The 20,155-nt window shown below is 41.1% G+C and overlaps 1 protein-coding gene across 1 annotated transcript in view; it reads right to left on the bottom strand.

Moving 5' to 3' along the window:
* LOC128644158 (aquaporin-8-like) overlaps positions 1 to 7,080 on the bottom strand; it is a 45,795-nt gene extending 38,715 nt beyond the window's left edge. The window contains exons 1-2 of the mRNA XM_053696868.1: positions 6,812 to 7,080; positions 1,512 to 1,638 (exon numbers count right to left, since the gene is read on the bottom strand). Coding sequence (XP_053552843.1) covers positions 1,512 to 1,638; positions 6,812 to 7,080 — 396 coding nt within the window. The remainder of the gene's footprint in view (positions 1 to 1,511; positions 1,639 to 6,811) is intronic.
* Between the last annotated feature and the right edge of the window lie 13,075 nt (positions 7,081 to 20,155).

Here is a 20,155-nt window from a genome sequence, read left to right as displayed (position 1 = left end):
GATAGTAATAACTGATAATAATAACTGATAATAATAACTGATAATAATAACTGATAGTAATAACTGATAATAATAACTGATAATAATAACTGATAATAATAACTGATAATAATAACTGATAGTAATAACTGATAATAATAACTGATAGTAATAACTGATAATAATAACTGATAATAATAACTGATAGTAATAACTGATAGTAATAACTGATAGTAATAACTGATAATAATAACTGATAATAATAACTGATAGTAATAACTGATAGTAATAACTGATAATAATAACTGATAGTAATAACTGATAGTAATAACTGATAGTAATAACTGATAATAATAACTGATAATAATAACTGATAGTAATAACTGATAGTAATAACTGATAATAATAACTGATAGTAATAACTGATAATAATAACTGATAGTAATAACTGATAATAATAACTGATAATAATAACTGATAATAATAACTGATAATAATAACTGATAGTAATAACTGATAATAATAACTGATAGTAATAACTGATAATAATAACTGATAGTAATAACTGATAATAATAACTGATAATAATAACTGATAATAATAACTGATAGTAATAACTGATAATAATAACTGATAATAATAACTGATAGTAATAACTGATAGTAATAACTGATAATAATAACTGATAGTAATAACTGATAATAATAACTGATAGTAATAACTGATAATAATAACTGATAATAATAACTGATAGTAATAACTGATAATAATAACTGATAGTAATAACTGATAATAATAACTGATAATAATAACTGATAATAATAACTGATAGTAATAACTGATAATAATAACTGATAATAATAACTGATAGTAATAACTGATAATAATAACTGATAATAATAACTGATAGTAATAACTGATAGTAATAACTGATAATAATAACTGATAATAATAACTGATAGTAATAACTGATAGTAATAACTGATAGTAATAACTGATAGTAATAACTGATAATAATATTTAGGGAAGACATGGTTGGAAAAAATTCACAAAATGTAGAGTTAATTTCCCGATTTACCAGCTAATATAATTTTACAACCACATAAAAACATATTTGCACACTTATTTTTAAATATTCTGTTAAAAAAAGACAACTTATTATATAAAATCCTTCTTTCATAATTCAGAGAGTTCAATTTACTTATGATATTTAATTTGCTCTGTTTTTTATTTTAGTTGTTAAAAAGACGTAGATTTGTTCAGTAGTAGTAATGAGCTACTGGAAGCTAGCGCTGATTCACGGATGCATGCATATTCCTCTTTTCATTGGCTCAAATTATGTTTTCAAGGAGCTCCTAGTAGTGGAATGCTGCTCCCTGAACAAAGGATACAAAGACAATGAAGCAAATTTGATAATAGAAGTAAATTGAAAAAAAGAACACTTTGGGGCTTTATGACCCTTTAAATAAAATGTTAGAAAGCAATACACCTGCACTGTCCAATCACATGGATGTGAGACACATAGTACTTACCTTAGCTAGGAGAGCCCCCAACATCCCGCCTGAAAGCTGGACCACCCAATAAGGTAAGAGCAGTATAGGATTCATCCCACCAGAGATAGCAACAGCCAAGGTTATCGCTGGGTTAAAATGTCCTCCACTGAAAATCCAAAATTTATATTAATGCAACATGAAATTCCTAAATCTGACATTTATTTTTTCAAAGAAGAAATATCCTGGAATTAGATCAATAAACTTTGAAGGGATGTATGTGTAGTGCAGTAAAGTGTTGTATATGTAGTGTAGTAAAGGTAAGGATGTGTAGAGCAGTAAAGGGATGTGTGTGTAGTGCAGTAAAGTGTTGTAAATGTAGTGTAGTAAAGGTAAGGATGTGTAGTGCAGTAAAGTGTTGTATGTGTAGTGTAGTAAAGGTAAGGATGTGTAGTGCAGTAAAGAGATGTGTGTGTAGTGCAGTAAAGGGATTTGTGTGTAGTGCAGTAAAGGGATGTGTGTGTAGTGCAGTAAAGTGTTGTATATGTAGTATAGTAAAGGTATGGTAAGGATGTGTAGTGCAGTAAAGGGATGTGTGTGTAGTGCTGTAAAGGGATGTGTGTGTAGTGCAGTAAAGGGATGTGTGTGTAGTGCAGTAAAGGGATGTGTTTGTGTAGTGCAGTAAAGGGATGTGTTTGTGTAGTGCAGAAAAGGGATGAGTTTGTGTAGTGCAGTAAAGTGTTGTATATGTAGTGTAGTAAAGGTATGGTAAGGATGTGTAGTGCAGTAAAGGGATGTGTGTGTAGTGCTGTAAAGGGATGTGTGTGTAGTGCAGTAAAGGGATGTGTGTGTGTAGTGCAGTAAAGTGTTGTATATGTAGTGTAGTAAAGGTAAGGATGTGTAGTGCAGTAAAAGGATGTGTGTGTAGTGCAGTAAAGGGATTTGTGTGTAGTGCAGTAAAGGGATGTGTGTGTGTAGTGCAGTAAAGGGATGTGTTTGTGTAGTGTAGTAAAGGGATGTGTTTGTGTAGTACAGTAAAGTGTTGTATATGTAGTGTAGTAAAGGTATGGTAAGGATGTGTAGTGCAGTAAAGGGATGTGTGTGTAGTGCAGTAAAGGGATGTGTGTGTGTAGTGCAGTAAAGGGATGTGTTTGTGTAGTGCAGTAAAGGGATGTGTTTGTGTAGTGCAGTAAAGGGATGTATTTGTAGTGCAGTAAAGGGTTGTTTGTGTAGTGCAGCAAAGGGTCATTAGTAAAAAATACACCCCTTTACTGCACTACACAAACAACCCATTGCTGCACTACAAATACAGAATTTTACTGCACTACAAATACAGAATTTTACTGCACTACAAATACACCCCTTTACTGCACTACAAAACAACTGTTTACTGCACTACACATACATTCATTTATTGCACTACACGTACAACACTTTACTACACTACACATACAACCCTTTACTGCACTACACATACATTCCTTTCCTGCCGGTCTCAATCCGACACAGATCGATGCTTACGTCATTACAGATGTTCCGAATACACATTCGGCACTATTTGACACTTTTTCAAAGTTATCAAATAGTTAACCGGTACGCTCGCAGCTATTCTGGCCCAGCGTACCTGGTTTTCAATCCGCCACCCTGGAGGCCGCGGATGCCATAGGAATTAATGGGAGTCTGAAAGCAGAAAAAGCTTATGTTCGATGCTGCCAGATATCCCATTGATTTCTATGGTTAAAAACCAGTTACATTTACACCTAACACCCTAACATAAGCCCGAGTCTAAACACCCCTAATATGCCGCCCCGACATCGCCGCCACCTACATAATGTTATTAACCCTTATCCTGCCGCTCCCGGACCCCACTGCCACCTAAATAAACGTATAAACCTAAATTAAGCTATTAACCCCTAAACCTAACAACCCGCTAACTTTACCTTAAAATTACAACATTCCTATCTTATAATAAATTAAAACTTACCTGTAGAATTAAAATAAACTATATTAAACTATTAATTAACCTACCCTAACTATTATACTAAAATTACATTAAACTAGCAATTTAACTATATTACATAGTAAAAAACCCTAACCCTACTTAAATTATTTAAATCTACTATTACAAATTACTAAATTACAAAAAAAAAAGGTTAGTTACAAAAAAACAAAACCACAGTATCAAAATAAAAACGAATTACACCTAATCTAATAGCTCTATCAAAATAAAAAAGCCCCCCAAAATAAAAAACCCTAGCCTACAATAAACTAACAAGGGCCCTTAAAAGGGCCTTTTGCAGGGCATTGCCCCAAAGAAATCAGCTCTTTTACCTGTAAGAAAAATACAAACACTCCCAACTGTAAAACCCACCACCCACCCAACCAACCACCCCCCCCCCCCCCAAAAAAAAGCCTATCTAAAAAACCTAAGCATTTAGGGCATTTAGGGCATTTAGATCTTTTACCTGCCCAAACCCTACTCTAAAAATAAAACCCACCCAAAAAACCCTTAAATAAACCTAACACTAAGCCCCGACAATCCACTTACAGTTTTTGAAGTTCCGCTTGAAGGATCCATCCAGCCGGCAAGAAGTCTTCATTCGGGCGGCCTCTTCTATCTTCATCCATCCGGCACGGAGCGGGTCCATCCTGAAGACATCTGGCACAGAGCTCCTCTTCAATACGGTCGCCACCGTAAACTGGAACTTGAATGCAAGTGACGTCATTCAAGATGGTGTCCCTTGCTTTCCTATTGGCTGAAAGTTTCCAATCAGACAATAGGATTAGAGCTGCTAAAATCCTATTGGCTGTTCCAATCAGCCAATAGGATTTGAGCAGCTCTCATCCTATTGGCTGCTCCAATCAGCCAATAGGATTTTAGCAGCTCTAATCCTATTGGCTGATTGGAACCTTTCAGCCAATAGGAATGCAAGGGACGCCATCTTGGATGATGTCACTTGCATTTAAGTTCCAGTTTATGGCGGCGATCATATTGAAGAAGAGCTCCACGCCCGATGTCTTCAGGATGGACCCGCTCCGCGCCGGATGGAGGAAGACTTCGCCGGATGAATGAAGATAGAAGAGGCCGCCCGGATGAAGACTTCTTGCCGGCTGGATGGATCCTTCAAGCGAAACTTCAAAAATTGTAAATGGATCGTCGGGGGTTAGTGTTAGGTTTATTTAAGGTTTTTTTGGGTGGATTTTATTATTAGAGTAGGGTCTGGGCAGGTAAAAGAGCTGATTTCTTTGGGGAAATGCCCCGCAAAAGGCCCTTTTAAGGGCCATTGGTAGTTTATTGTAGGCTAGGGCTTTTTTATTTTGGGGGGGCTTTTTTATTTTGATAGGGCTATTAGATTAGGTGTTATTCGTTTTTACTTTTGATACTGTGTTTTTTTTGTTTTTTTTGTAACTTAGTCATTTGTAATAGAAGATTTAAATCATTTGAGTAGGGTTAGGGTTTTTTAATATGTAATAGTTAATTTAATTGCTAGTTTAATGTAATTTTAGTATAATAGCTGGGTAGGTTAATTAATAGTTTAATATAGTTTATTTTAATTCTAAAGGTAAGTTTTTTTAATTTATTATAAGATAGGGATGTTGTAATTTTAATGTAAAATAAGTGGGTTGTTAGGTTTAGGGGTTAATAGCTTAATTTAGTTTATGGCGATGTGGGGGGCTGGTGGTTTAGGGGTTAATAGGTTTAGTTAATGGTAGTGATGTGGGAGACCAGAGGTTTAGGGGTTAATACGTTTATTTAGTGGCGGTGGGGTCCGGGAGCGGTGGGATAGGGGTTAAACATTTTAGTATAGTGGCGGCATTTAGTGACAGGGTATAAATAAAGTTGGTAAAGAGCCGAATAGCAGCAAGATCGATGACTGTTAGTTAACAACAGTCCGAGGCTCATCGCCCCATACTTGGTGCAACAACTTTTTGCCGGCTTTTCTTATAAATATGGAGAGCGTATTCAGGTCCACGGCCGTGATGTAAGGCAAGCATATTGGTGCCGGCGAATGCAGCATAGTTGAGGCTTTGATAAATATCCCCCTGTGACTCTAGCAGGGACTGAGACCAAGAACATGTCATTGTCATTAGTATATTTTGGCCCTAGCATGTACTGAGCCCATAAACATGTCACTGTTATTAATAAACTGTGGCCCTAGTAGGGACTGAGCACATAAACATATCACTGTCATTAGCACACTTTGGCTCTAGCAGTGACTGAGCACATACAAAAAACAATGTTATTAGTACACTTTGGCCCTAGCAGGGACTAAGCCCGTAAACATGTCACTGTCATTAGTACACTGTGGTCCTAGCAGGGACTGAGCCCATAAACATGTCACTGTCATTAGTACACTGTGGTCCTAGCAGGGACTGAGCCCATAAACATGTCACGGTCATTAGTACACTGTGACACTAGCAGGGACTGAGCCCATAAACATGTCACTGTCATTAGTACACTGTGACACTAGCAGGTACTGAGCCCATAAACAAATCACTGTCATTAGTATACAGTGGTCCTAACAGGTACTGAGCCCATAAACATGTCACTGTCATTAGTGCAATTTAGTCCTAGCAGGGACTGAGCACATAAACATGTCACTGTCATTAGTACACAGTAGTCCTAACAGGGACTGAGCACATAAACATGTCACTGTCAGTAGTACACAGTGGTCCTAGCAGGTACTGAGCACATAAACATGTCACTGTCATTAGTACACTGGGCCTTGCAGGTACTGGGCCCATAAACATGTCACTGTCATTAGTACACTTTGGCCCTAGCAGGTACTGAGCCCATGAACATGTCACTATCATTAGTACACTGTGGTACTAGCAGGGACTGAGCCCATAAAGATGTCACTGTCATTAGTACACTGTGGTACTAGCAGGGACTAAGCCCATAACCATGTCACTGTCATTAGTACACTGTGGTCCTAGCAGGGACTGAGCCCATAAACATGTCACTGTCATTAGTACATTGTGACACTAGCAGGTACTGAGCCCATAAACATGTCACTGTCATTAGTACACTGTAGCACTAGCAGGTACTGAGCCCATAAATATGTCACTGTCATTAGTACACTGTAGCACTAGCAGGTACTGAGCCCATAAACATGTCACTGTCATTAGTACACTGTGACACTAGCAGGTACTGAGCCCATAAACATGTCACTGTCATTAGTACACAGTGGTCCTAGCAGGTACTGAGCCCATAAACATGTCATTAGTAGATTTTGGCCCTGGGACAATAAAGATGTCACTGTCATTAGAACACATATGCTCTTGCCAATACTAACCGCTTAAACATTAAGATAAACCCTGTACAAAATGTGAGTTCTTACCTTACATTGCCAAGCACTGCGATGAGAGATGCCAGTGTCAGTCCGTGTGCCAGAGCCGGGAGCATAGGTCCTGACCCATATGGGTTCACAAGCACAGACAGACATCCCATTGAGATGAACAGAGTACTCCCCAGCAGTTCTGCTACACAAGGCTGGACATATTTCTCCAGGACAGTGAGTTCCTCCTCTTTACTGCAGGAAGTCAGAACCTCCTGTGATACTGAACCCATATTTTGCAGCTCTGTCTCAGAGGTACATGTCTTAGCCATGGGGTCACCCTGGTTCTAATGACGTTACCAGCGCTGTTGATATAAACATACATTAGGGTCTCAACAGCATAATGGACAGACAATTATTTCAGAGAAGAAAGTAATTTAATCTATATAATAATTGTGTTTGTAAGCATCCATCACCGTTGGCAGTTACGCACGCATCCTCAAGGAATGTTGGATGCGTGCGCAGCCACCTCCGGCGAGACAGCTTCAGGAGCTCCAACTCTCAGCTCTTACATAACAGTTGAGAGCTGGAGCTCCTGAAGCTTCAGGCATCTGCGGCATATGGAGCCGGAGCGCGATCAGTGCTCTGACTCTAGATGAGGCGAGATGTCTGCTCGTTACAGACAGTGACACTGTGTGTGTCACCATCTGTGACGATCTTCTGCTGGTGCCAGCGGGAGGTGTGGGCATGTGGCGGGTGGGCGGCTCAGCAAGGAAGAGGAGGCAGTGGGAGTGCCCTAATAAAAAATAAATAAAAACAAAGAGAGGGGAGAGAGAGCAAAAGAGAGGGAGAATATGGAGAGCAAAAGAGAGGGAGGGAGGGAGGGAGAGAAAAAGAGAGGGAGGGAGAGCAAAATAGAGGGGGGAGAGAGAAAAAGAGAGGGAAGAGAGAAAGCAAAAGAGTGGAACAAGAGAGCAAAAGAGAGAGGAGAGAAAGAGCAAAAGATGGGGGAGAGAGCAAAAGATGGGGAGAGAGAGAGAAAAAGATGGGGGAGAGAGCAAAAGAGAGGGGGGAGAGAGAGATAAAAAGTGAGGTAGGGAGAGCAAAAGAGAGGGGGGAGATAGAAAAAGAGAGGGGGAGAGAGAAAAAGAGAGGGAAGAGAGAGAGCAAAAGAGTGGAGCAAGAGAGCAAACGAGAGGGGAGAGAGAGAGAGAGCAAAAGATGGGGTGGAGAGAGAGCAAAAGATAGGGGGAGAGAGAGAGCAAAAGATGGGGGAGAGAGAGAGCAAAAGAGAGGGGGAGAGAGAGAGCAAATGATGGGGGGGAGAGAGAGCAAAAGAGAGGTGGGAGAGAGAGAGCAAAAGAGGGGGAGAGAGAGATCAAAAGAGGGGGAGAGAGAGCAAAAGAGGGGGAGAGAAAGCAAATGAGAGGGGAGAGGGAGAGAGAGAGCAAATGAGAGGGGATAGGGAGAGAGAGAGCAAATGAGGGGGGAGAGGGGAGAGAGAGAGCAAATGAGGGGGGAGAGAGAGCAAAAGAGAGGGGGGAGAGAGAGCAAAAGAGAGGGGGGGAGGGAGAGCAAAAGAGAGGGGGAGAGAGAGCAAAATAAAGGGGGGAGAGAGCAAAAGAGAGGGGGGAAAGAGCAAAAGAGAGGCGGGGAGAGAGCCAAAGAGAGGGGGAGAGAGAGCAAAAGAGAGGGGGGAAAGAGAGCAAAAGGGGTGGTGAAAGAATCCACCTGGATGGATTCTTTCACCACCCCGCCTTTTTCGGAATCCGAAAATGGCAGGGTGGTTCCGTTACCACAATAGACTGCCCTTCCGAAAATGGCAGGGTGGTTCAGTGGTTCCGTCACCACAATTGACTGCCCTCAGGACAGGCTTTCCCACTAGTATTAAATAAGCACATTACAATCATTACAAGCTTTTTCAAAAAGAACAAGTGATCTGTGCCTAGAAGCTTGCAGTAGGGTGATCAGGTCTCGTCAAGTGATCTGTGTCTAGAAGCTTACAGTAGGGTGACCAGGTCTCGTCAAGTGATCTGTGTCTAGAAGCTTAAAGTAGGGTGACCAGGTCTCGTCAAGTGATCTATGTGTTGAAGCTTGCAGTAGGGTGACCAGGTCTTGTCAAGTGATCTGTTTCTAGAAGCTTGCAGTAGGGTGACCAGGTCTCGTCAAGTGATCTGTGTCTAGAAGCTTACAGTAGGGTGACCAGGTCTCATCAAGTGATCTGTGTCTAGAAGCTTACAGTAGGGTGACCAGGTCTCGTCAAGTGATCTATGTGTTGAAGTTTGCAGTAGGGTGACCAGGTCTCGTCAAATGATCTGTGTCTAGAAGCTTGCAGTAGGGTGACCAGGTCTCGTCAAGTGATCTGTGTCTAGAAGCTTACAGTAGGGTGACCATGTCTCGTCAAGTGATCTGTGTCTAGAAGCTTACAGTAGGGTGACCAGGTCTCGTCAAGTGATCTGTGTCTAGAAGCTTAAAGTAGGGTGACCAGGTCTCGTCAAGTGATCTATGTGTAGAAGCTTGCAGTAGGGTGACCAGGTCTTGTCAAGTGATCTGTGTCTAGAAGCTTACAGTAGGGTGACCAGGTCTCGTCAAGTGATCTGTGTCTAGAAGCTTACAGTAGGGTGACCAGGTCCCGTCAAGTGATCTGTGTCTAGAAGCTTACAGTAGGGTGACCAGGTCTCGTCAAGTGATCTGTGTCTAGAAGCTTACAGTAGGGTGACCAGGTCTCGTCAAGTGATCTGTGTCTAGAAGCTTACAGTAGGGTGACCAGGTTTTATCAAGTGATCTGTGTCTAGAAGCTTACAGTAGGGTGACCAGATCTCGTCAAGTGATCTGTGTCTAGAAGCTTACAGTAGGGTGACCAGGTCTCGTCAAGTGATCTGTGTCTAGAAGCTTACATTAGGGTGACCAGGTCTCGTCAAGTGATCTGTGTCTAGAAGCTTACAGTCGGGTGACCAGGTCTCGTCAAGTGATCTGTGTCTAGAAGCTTACAGTAGGGTGACCAGGTCTCGTCAAGTGATCTGTGTCTAGAAGCTTACAGTAGGGTGACCATGTTTTATCAAGCGATTTGTGTCTAGAAGCTTACAGTAGGGTGACCAGATCTCGTCAAGTGATCTGTGTCTAGAAGCTTACAGTAGGGTGACCAGGTCTCGTCAAGTGATCTGTGTCTAGAAGCTTACATTAGGGTGACCAGGTCTCATCAAGTGATCTGTGTCTAGAAGCTTACAGTAGAGTGACCAGGTCTCGTCAAGTGATCTGTGTCTAGAAGCTTGCATTAGGGTGACCAGGTCTTGTCAAGTGATCTGTGTCTAGAAGCTTACAGTAGGGTGACCAGGTCTCGTCAAGTGATCTGTGTCTAGAAGCTTACAGTAGAGTGACCAGGTCTCGTCAAGTGATCTGTGTCTAGAAGCTTACAGTAGAGTGACCAGGTCTCGTCAAGTGATCTGTGTCTAGAAGCTTACATTAGGGTGACCAGGTCTCGTCAAGTGATCTGTGTCTAGAAGCTTACATTAGGGTAACCAGGTTTCGTCAAGTGATCTGTGTCTAGAAGCTTACATTAGGGTGACCAGGTCTCGTCAAGTGATCTGTGTCTAGAAGCTTACAGTAGAGTGACCAGGTCTCATCAAGTGATCTGTGTCTAGAAGCTTACATTAGGGTGACCAGGCCTCGTCAAGTGATCTGTGTCTAGAAGCTTACAGTAGAGTGACCAGGTCTCATCAAGTGATCTGTGTCTAGAAGCTTACATTAGGGTGACCAGGTCTCGTCAAGTGATCTGTGTCTAGAAGCTTACAGTAGGGTGACCGGGTCTCGTTGTCAACAGAAAAACTTAAAAGGACAAAAAAGTCAATTTTTTTTAAATGTTGTAATTTGTGCTCACAGGGCCTGGCTCTTCTTAGTTGCTGTAGCTTAAAGGGACATGAAACCCACATTTATTCTTTTATGGTTCAGATAGAACATAACATTTTTCAAAAGTTTCTAATTTACATCAATTATCAAATTTGCTTCATAATATTCTTTGTTGAAGAGAATACCTAGGTAGCATCTGGAGCACCACATGAAAGGAAATAGTGCTACTAACTAGTGCTCTTGCAAATGGATATCATTCTTGGAAAACTACTGCCATATAGTGCTCCAGAAGTGAGCGTGAACTTGCCGCAAGACTAGCAGGAAAGACCTCGGTGCACCCAGTTGCAAGTGCACAGATAATGCAGCTCTGAATCGGGCTGGTAGTGGATACAAATTGCAGGACAGTGCAGTTCTTGAGCAGTAGAGTGGAGGTGAATAGAGCAAATGTTGCTAAACAACGGTCATTTAAAACGAGCCTCATTTTAAGGTCTGTAACAATATATTTATCTTGATCATTTTCCATAAAACTGCACTATAGAGGCTTAAATAGTCTAACATTACCCTTCCTTAAAGGCTTTACTATCCATTCCCAAGCCTTGCACAACCAACATTGTAATATTAATATACTTTATAACGTCTAAATTTCTACCTGTTTCTAAGCCCCTGAAGGCTGCCTCATATCTTAGTGCATTTTATTAGCTTTGCATAGCTAGACAGTGCTGGTTCATGTGTGCCATATAGATAACATTGTGCTCACTTCTGTGGAGTAATGTATGAACCACCACGAATTGGTTAAAATGTAAGTTTGTAAAAAAAAAAAAAAAAAAAAAGCACTGATAAGGGGGCAGTCTGCAGAGGTTTAGATACAAGGTAATCACAGAGGTAAAAGGTGTAGTAATATAACTGTTGGTTATGCAAAACTGGGGAATGGGTATTAAAGGGATTATCTATCTTTTTAAACAATAAACATTTTCAAGTAGACTGTCCCTTTTAAATTCTATATTCAATGCCTGCTGATTCCTCAAAGCTACTTGGCACCATTGTAGTGAAGGGAACTGGGGTCATCTTTACAGAAGTGTGATGTAATCAATATTTAAACATTATTTCTCCCCATAGGCTGTCATGTGACCCCTCTACATAACATGATTTGTCCCCATAGACTGTCATGTCACCCCTCTACATAACATGATTTGTCCCCATAGACTGTCATGTGACCCCTCTACATAACATGATTTGTCCCCATAGACTGTCATGTGACCCTCTACATAACATGATTTGTCCCCATAGACTGTCATGTGACCCCTCTACATAACATGATTTGTCCCCATAGACTGTCATGTGACCCCTCTACATAACATGATATGTCCCCATAGACTGTCATGTGACCCCTCTACATAACATGATATGTCCCCATAGACTTTCATGTGACCCCTCTTCTAGACATGATTTGTCCCCATAGACTTTCATGTGACCCCTCTACATAACATGATTTGTCCCCATAGACTGTCATGTGACCCCTCTACATAACATGATATGTCCCCATAGGCTGTCATGTGACCCCTCTACATAACATGATATGTCCCCATAGACTGTCATGTGACCCCTCTACATAACATGATTTTTCCCCATAGACTGTCATGTGACCCCTCTACATAACATGATATGTCCCCATAGACTGTCATGTGACCCCTCTACATAACATGATTTTTCCCCATAGACTGTCATGTGACCCCTCTACATAACATGATATGTCCCCATAGACTTTCATGTGACCCCTCTACATAACATGATATGTCCCCATAGAATGTCATGTGACCCCTCTACATAACATGATATGTCCCCATAGACTGTCATGTGACCCCTCTACATAACATGATATGTCCCCAAAGACTTTTATGTGACCCCTCTACATGACCATATTTTTATCCATAAACTGTCATGTGACCCCTCTACATAACCTGATTTGTCCCCCTAGACTCTCATGTGACCCCTCTACATAACATGATTTGTCCCCATAGACTTTGATGTGACCCTTCTACATAACCTGATTTCTCACACTACAAAAAGAGTGTACATAAATAGCACTCAGCAACTCACAATCATCAATTAAGAAAAATCCTCATAAATGGAGTATGTGACAAGAAGGTGGATAAAAATTTACTTTTATTAAAGTATGGTTAAAATAGTATATAGTACCCTTTAAAAACACAAGACAGACGGGGCGTGTCCAAGAAGTGACTCTGAGCAGTCGCATTTTTCTAGTGCTCCGGGAGAAAAGCTAATAATTTGCCAATTATTGCTTGATTCACACAGCATTAAGAGCCCACACGACTGGTTTCGTGAATACTAAAGAACATTATCACTAATTTTCCTTGATTGCTGTATTAATGACCCCAGGGTCGGAAAGGGACACTTGAGGCCTGAAGTCGTGGCAAACTCACAGGCGGCGCCTCCCCCCCGGACTCTCTGGGGTGTTTGACCGGAGCTGTTCTCACAACTACATGCCGCTGACACATAAGAGTGCTTGCAACTAAATACAACTTTGCTGTGGACAGTGGACACCTACGCAACATACTAGAAAATATAAAGACTACCGAACACTACAGCCACCATGAGAGGTATTCCCCTATCTGACAAATGGGATGCATTTCTTATAAGACTTGAGGGTCTATTTCAACCTCTTATAGAGAAAGCGCTATCGGAGAGTGAGCTGCAGCTCCTTATAGACAGACTACCAAAGACGACATCCTCGATGAAAACTGCACAGCAAGCTAAGGGCCACAGACCTGATTCTCGCATAAAGCCCATGAACGTTGTCACCCTCAGTACACAGATAGAAGGGGAGCCTTCACAGCGAGATGGTACCCTACTTCATATACCTCTACCGGCAGATCATATCGAGTGGGCAGAGAAAGCTTACCGGGTCATTTCTGGTGCAGGAAGACCTCTCCCGATGCAGAGAGATGGGATACAACAGTATGGTCATCAAGTTAAGATGGCGCCCGGAAAAATGGAAGCATTGAGTCACAGTGGCGGAGGCCACAAAGAAGGCGCGAAAAAACTACTTCACCATCGCCTGAAGACAGCGCATCTACTATACCTGAGCGGGCACAAGTCGAGACCGACGGGGCCACCTTGTTGCCTGGGGGGTGGTTCCGGAAGGTCAGTGATTCCAGATTTCTTTAGTACCCCGCTATATGGCGACTCCCCTGAAATTCTTAAGACTTTGGCCCTGCAGGATGAAGTAGCTCACAGTGATCCCGGAGACGGCTGTCGGGCGGGGATGGCTGGAAAACACTTCGGCTTTGCTCTGGCCGCGCCAGGCCCGGGATCTAAGATAAGACATCTATCATGGGGCCTAGCGGTTACCTAACAAAATCTAAACGAGATAAGCAGGGATGAGATCCCTAGGACTATAGCTAAGTGACTCAAGTTTACCATGTTTTAAGTTAAAAAAAGTTTTGCTCTGTTTGTGAATGTAGTTTTTTTTAGGCAAATGCTTGGTCTAGGAATGTTGTTTAATGTGCACATAGGGTTCAAAATTGTTTGGGTGACATTGTCTGATAAACTCTGCATACCTCAGCCCTTCTGCACAATGAGGGGGTGAAAAAAGTACAACCAACAGTGAGAAGATTACACCACATACATTTACTTTAAATGGAACTTTTACACAGTATATTGTTAGACAGAGTGCCCTCATCCTTCCTCATACTAAGTAAATAGGTGTACGTAGTGGGGGTTAGAGGGGGGCCCCTGGGAAGACACAGTTCAAGCCATACAGCAGGAGGGGCACTTGAAACTACGGAACACTAAGCCATTGGGTGTTGCAGATTTACACAAACTGTCTAGTCTAGCGGTCTGCGGCCGGGACTGTGGGATAGACACTACGAGTATAACCCTTGACACCCATGATAATGCTACCAACTTTAGGCATATATATATATACATATATATATATTGTATCAAGATAGCAATTCACCCATAGTTTACCATTCTTCTCCTTTTCACTTATTCCTTTTTTATAAATATGGTATACCAACCTTTACCCCCAATTTGAGCCTACAGACCATCTCGCACAAATGAAAAGCTGGTTTATCCCAAAGGGCTATGCATGACCTTCCTAGAAAAAATGCAGCAGGCGTGGTGTCTAACTTCTATATTATCAGGTCACAACAGTGTATTTTATTGATTATTATTGTAACTGTTTAAGGGTCAATAGACTGTGTCAAGATATTATGCACATATAATATGTTCAGCTCTGGTCTTAGTATCTGGACTATAACTTGTTTATTTCATATCTGCAATGATTATATTAATGAAAGATACTTTTTTTTTGTTCTTTGTATTATAATATCCCCTGGATTCTAGTTATATCGCATGTAAGGTCCAAGAGTGACCTAATATATTATTTATGGGGAAGAAAAATGAGGACTTTAAAGCAAAAAATCTACTCTTACTATAAATGGAAGAAACTATTTTGCACACTGTTTATAAATGTTGTATGTTTCCTATCCTCAATAAAAATATTAAAAAAAAAAAAAAAAAAAAAAAAAAAACACAAGACAGACATATGCAGCTAATCATAGATGAGATCATCAGTAACAATTGTATGTGATACGTTCAGTAATGTGACTGGTTGCCTGGTGACTCTCATAAATTAAAGGAATACTTCTAGACCACAGAGTAACCAGGGGTTGGGATAATGGATAAATATCTAAGGAGGCCCATATGTAAAGGCACTTAAGACTAGCACAAAAAATATTAATTATCACCACTACCCCAGAATAGAAAGAGTGAAAAGGTGACCAGCAGTGCTGAATGGTAAGTAGTACAAAATAAGTTCAGGCACTGGCGAGTGGTCAGGGCTAATGGTGGTTATAGGTATATTACATAAAGTGTGGTTGCACAAGCGTTACTAAAACACTGCTCTCAATCAAAGCTCAAAGGTAACTGCAAATAGGAGATCATTAATAGGGCCAATCGAGTGTTGGTAACATAGATCACTCAGGTAATACAGGTGCTACAATGTATAGCTGATGGAGAATAGCTACTAAGTGGTTAGGTATCAAAACACTATAAACAGCTGTTGTATCGTGTGTAGTATCACTACGGATATCAGGCAATGGAGGTGTAACTAGGATGAGTATAGACAAACGTGTCTAGTGTTTGACCCCTATTAGTAATAGTATTGGAGTGGGCTATTGTAAATATTATATGAGTGGGTTACACAAATGTCCGTGACTATAGAGTAACAGGGATATAGTGATTGACAGGAATGGTAGATACAGGTTTAAGCTTCTAAATAGTACAGACAGGCACCGTTTATGTAAAAATCAAATTGGGCACAACTCAAGTTGAATTAAATATTATACTGTAACTAAATAACTATTGAATCCCTTCTAGTAGATAATGGTGCAATTGATAGCACTGAAACTGAGTGAGATTTCCTGAATTACAGGTTATTAGACGAAGATAAACACTGATAATAATATAGATAAGCGTTGCTATATCTTAGCCCAAAGTTTGCTCTAGGCTTGCAGAGTCGAAAATGTAATAAAAAATATAAAGCAATATCTTAATACCTATTGGCATTAGCGAGGTGGTAGGTAATTACAAAAGAGTCAAGATTTAAAGTGGTATTGCGCTAGCGTCTCCAAGACATTGCTCGCATAATATATAATAAATGAGAGAACAACAGGTGCACTAAGGTATAAAGTAAAAAAGCTGCATATGAATAAATTGCACACTTAAAACGAGAATCCCCTGAAGATTGACTACTATTATCAATAGTGCCATATAGATAACATTGTGCTCACTTCTGTGGAGTAATGTATGAACCATCACAAATTGGCTAAAATGCAAGTTTGTAAAAAGCACTATGATAAGGGGGCAGTCTGCAGAGGCTTAGATACAAGGTAATCACAGAGGTAAAAGGTGTAGAAATATAACTGTATTGGTTATGCAAAACTGGGGAATTGGTAAAAAAGGAATTATCTATCTTTTTAAACAATAAACATTTTCAAGTAGACTGTCCCTTTAAAATTCTATATTCAATGCCTGCAATGATTTGTCCCCATAGACTGTCATGTGACCCCTCTACATAACATGATTTGTCCCCATAGGCTGTCATGTGGCCCCTCTACATTATATGATTTGTCGCCATAGACTTTCATGTGACCCCTCTACATAACATGATTTGTCCCCATAGACTGTCATGTGACCCCTCTACATAACCTGATTTGTCCCCATAGACTGTCATGTCACCCCTCTACATAACATGATTTGTCCCCCTAGACTCTCATGTGACCCCTCTACATAACCTGATTTGTCCCCATAGACTTTCATGTGACCCCTCTACATAACCTGATTTGTCCCCATAGACTTTCATATGACCCCTCTACATAACATGATTTGTCCCCATAGATTGTCATGTGACCCCTCTACATAACATGATTTGTCCCCATAGATTGTCATGTGACCCCTCTACATAACATGATTTGTCCCCATAGACTGTCATGTGACCCCTCTACATAACCTGATTTGTCCCCATAGACTGTCATGTCACCCCTCTACATAACATGATTTGTCCCCCTAGACTCTCATGTGACCCCTCTACATAACCTGATTTGTCCCCATAGACTTTCATGTGACCCCTCTACATAACCTGATTTGTCCCCATAGACTTTCATATGACCCCTCTACATAACATGATTTGTCCCCATAGATTGTCATGTGACCCCTCTACATAACATGATTCCTCCTCATAGATTGTCATGTGACCCCTCTACATAACATGATTTGTCCCCATAGACTGTCATGTGACCCCTCTACATAACATGATTTGTCCCAATAGATTCTCATGTGACCCCTCTACATAACATGATTTGTCCCCATAGACTCATGTGACCCCTCTACATAACATGATTTGTCCCCATAGATTCTCATGTGACCCCTCTACATAACATGATTTGTCCCCATAGAATGTCATGTGATCCCTCTACATGACATGATTTGTCCCCATAGACTGTCCTGTGACCCCTAATCATGAAATGATTTGTCCCCATAGCCTGCCGCGGCGAACGCTAACATGCTATGTTCGCCGGGAACTATTCGCGACATCACTAGTCCCCATAGATTCTCATGTGACCCCTCTACAAGACATGATTTGTCCCCAAAGATTCTCATGTGACCCCTCTACATAACATGATTTGTCCCCATAGACTGTCATGTAACCCCCTCTACATAACATGATTTGTCCCCATAGTCTGTCATGTGACACCCTCTACATGGCATGATTTGTCCCCAAAGACTTTTATGTGACCCCTCTACATGACCATATTTTTATCCATAAACTGTCATGTGACCCCCTAGACTCTCATGTGACCCCTCTACATAACCTGATTTGTCCCCATAGACTTTTATGTGACCCCTCTACATAACATGATTTCTCCTCATAGATTGTCATGTGACCCCTCTACATAACATGATTTGTCCCCATAGACTGTCATGTGACCCCTCTACATAACATGATTTGTCCCCATAGACTGTCATGTGACCCCTCTACATAACATGATTTGTCCCCATAGACTCTCATGAGACCCCTCTACATAACATGAATTGTCCCCATAGACTGTCATGTGACCCCTCTACATAACATGATTTGTACCCATAGACTGTCATGTGACCCCTCTACATAACATGATTTGTCCCCATAGACTCTCATGTGACCCCTCTACATAACATGATTTGTACCCATAGACTGTCATGTGACCCTTCTACATAACATGATTTGTCCCCATAGACTGTCATGTGACCCCTCTATATAACATGATTTGTCCCCATAGACTGTCATGTGACCCCTCTACATAACATGATTTGTACCCATAGACTTTCATGTGACCCCTCTATATAACATGATTTGTCCCCATAGACTCTCATGAGACCCCTCTACATAACATGAATTGTCCCCATAGACTTTCATGTGAACCCTCTACATAACATGAATTGTCCCCATAGACTGTCATGTGACCCCTCTACAAGACATGATTTGCCCCCATAGACTGTCATGTGACCCCTCTACAAGACATGATTTGCCCCCATAGACTGTCATGTGACCCCTCTACAAGACATGATTTGTCCTATAGACTCATGTGACCCCTCTACATAACATGATTTGTCCCAATAGATTCTCATGTGACCCCTCTACATAACATGATTTGTCCCCATAGTCTCTCATGTGACCCCTCTACATAACATGATTTGTCCCAATAGATTCTCATGTGACCCCTCTACATAACATGATTTGTCCCTATAGACTTTCATGTGACCCCTCTACATAACATGATTTGTCCCTATAGACTTTCATGTGACCCCCCTACATAACATGATTTGTCCCCATAGCCTCTCATGTGACCCCTCTACATAACATGATTTGTCCCCATTGCCTCTCATGTGACCCCTGTACATAACATGATTTATCCCCATAGACTTCATGTGACCCCTGTACATAACATGATTTGTCCCCATACACTGTCATGTGACCTTCTACATAATATGATTTGTCCCCATAGACTTTCATGGGACCCCTTTACATAACATGATTTGTCCCCATAGACTGTCATGTGACCTCTCTACATAACATGATTTGTCCCCATAGACTGTCATGTGACCCCTCTACATAACATGATTTGTCCCTATAGACTATCATGTGACCCCTTTACATAGCATGATTTGTCCCCATAAACTTTCATGTGACCCCTCTACATAACATGATTTGTCCCCATAGACTTTCATGTGACCCCTCTACATAACATGATTTGTCCCCATAGAATTTAATGTGACCCCTCTACATAACATGATTTGTCCCCATAGACTTTCATGTGACCCCTCTACATAACATGATTTGTCCCCATAGACTTTCATGTGACCCATCTACATAGCATGATTTGTCCCCATAGACTGTCATGTGACCCCTCTACATACCATGATTTTTCCCCATAGACTGTCATGTGACCCATCTACATAACATGATTTGTCCCCATAGACTGTCATGTGACCCCTCTACATAACATGATTTGTCCCCATAGACTCTAATGTGATCCCTCTACATAGCATGATTTTCCCCCATAGACTGTCATGTGACCCCTCTACATAACATGATTTGTCCCCATAGACTGTCACGTGACCCCTCTACATACCATGATTTTTCCCTATAGACTGTCATGTGACCCCTCTACATGACATAATTTGCCCCCATAGACTGTCATGTGACCCCTCTACATAACATGATTTGTCCTCATAGACTGTCATGTGACCCCTCTACATGACATGATTTGCCCCCATAGACTGTCATGTGACCCCTCTACATAACATGATTTGTCCCCATAGACTGTATGTGACTCCTCTACATAACATGATTTGTCCCCATAGACTTTCATGTGACCTCTCTACATAACATGATTTATCCCCATAGACAGTCATGTGACCCCTCTACATAACATGATTTGTCCCCATAGACTGTCATGTGACCCCTCTACATGACATGATTTGCCCCCATAGACT

Source organism: Bombina bombina, chromosome 1, assembly GCF_027579735.1.
Source record: "Bombina bombina isolate aBomBom1 chromosome 1, aBomBom1.pri, whole genome shotgun sequence".
In the NCBI taxonomy this organism is placed as follows: Eukaryota; Metazoa; Chordata; class Amphibia; order Anura; family Bombinatoridae; genus Bombina; species Bombina bombina.
This window is presented reverse-complemented; position numbering and strand designations above follow the sequence as displayed.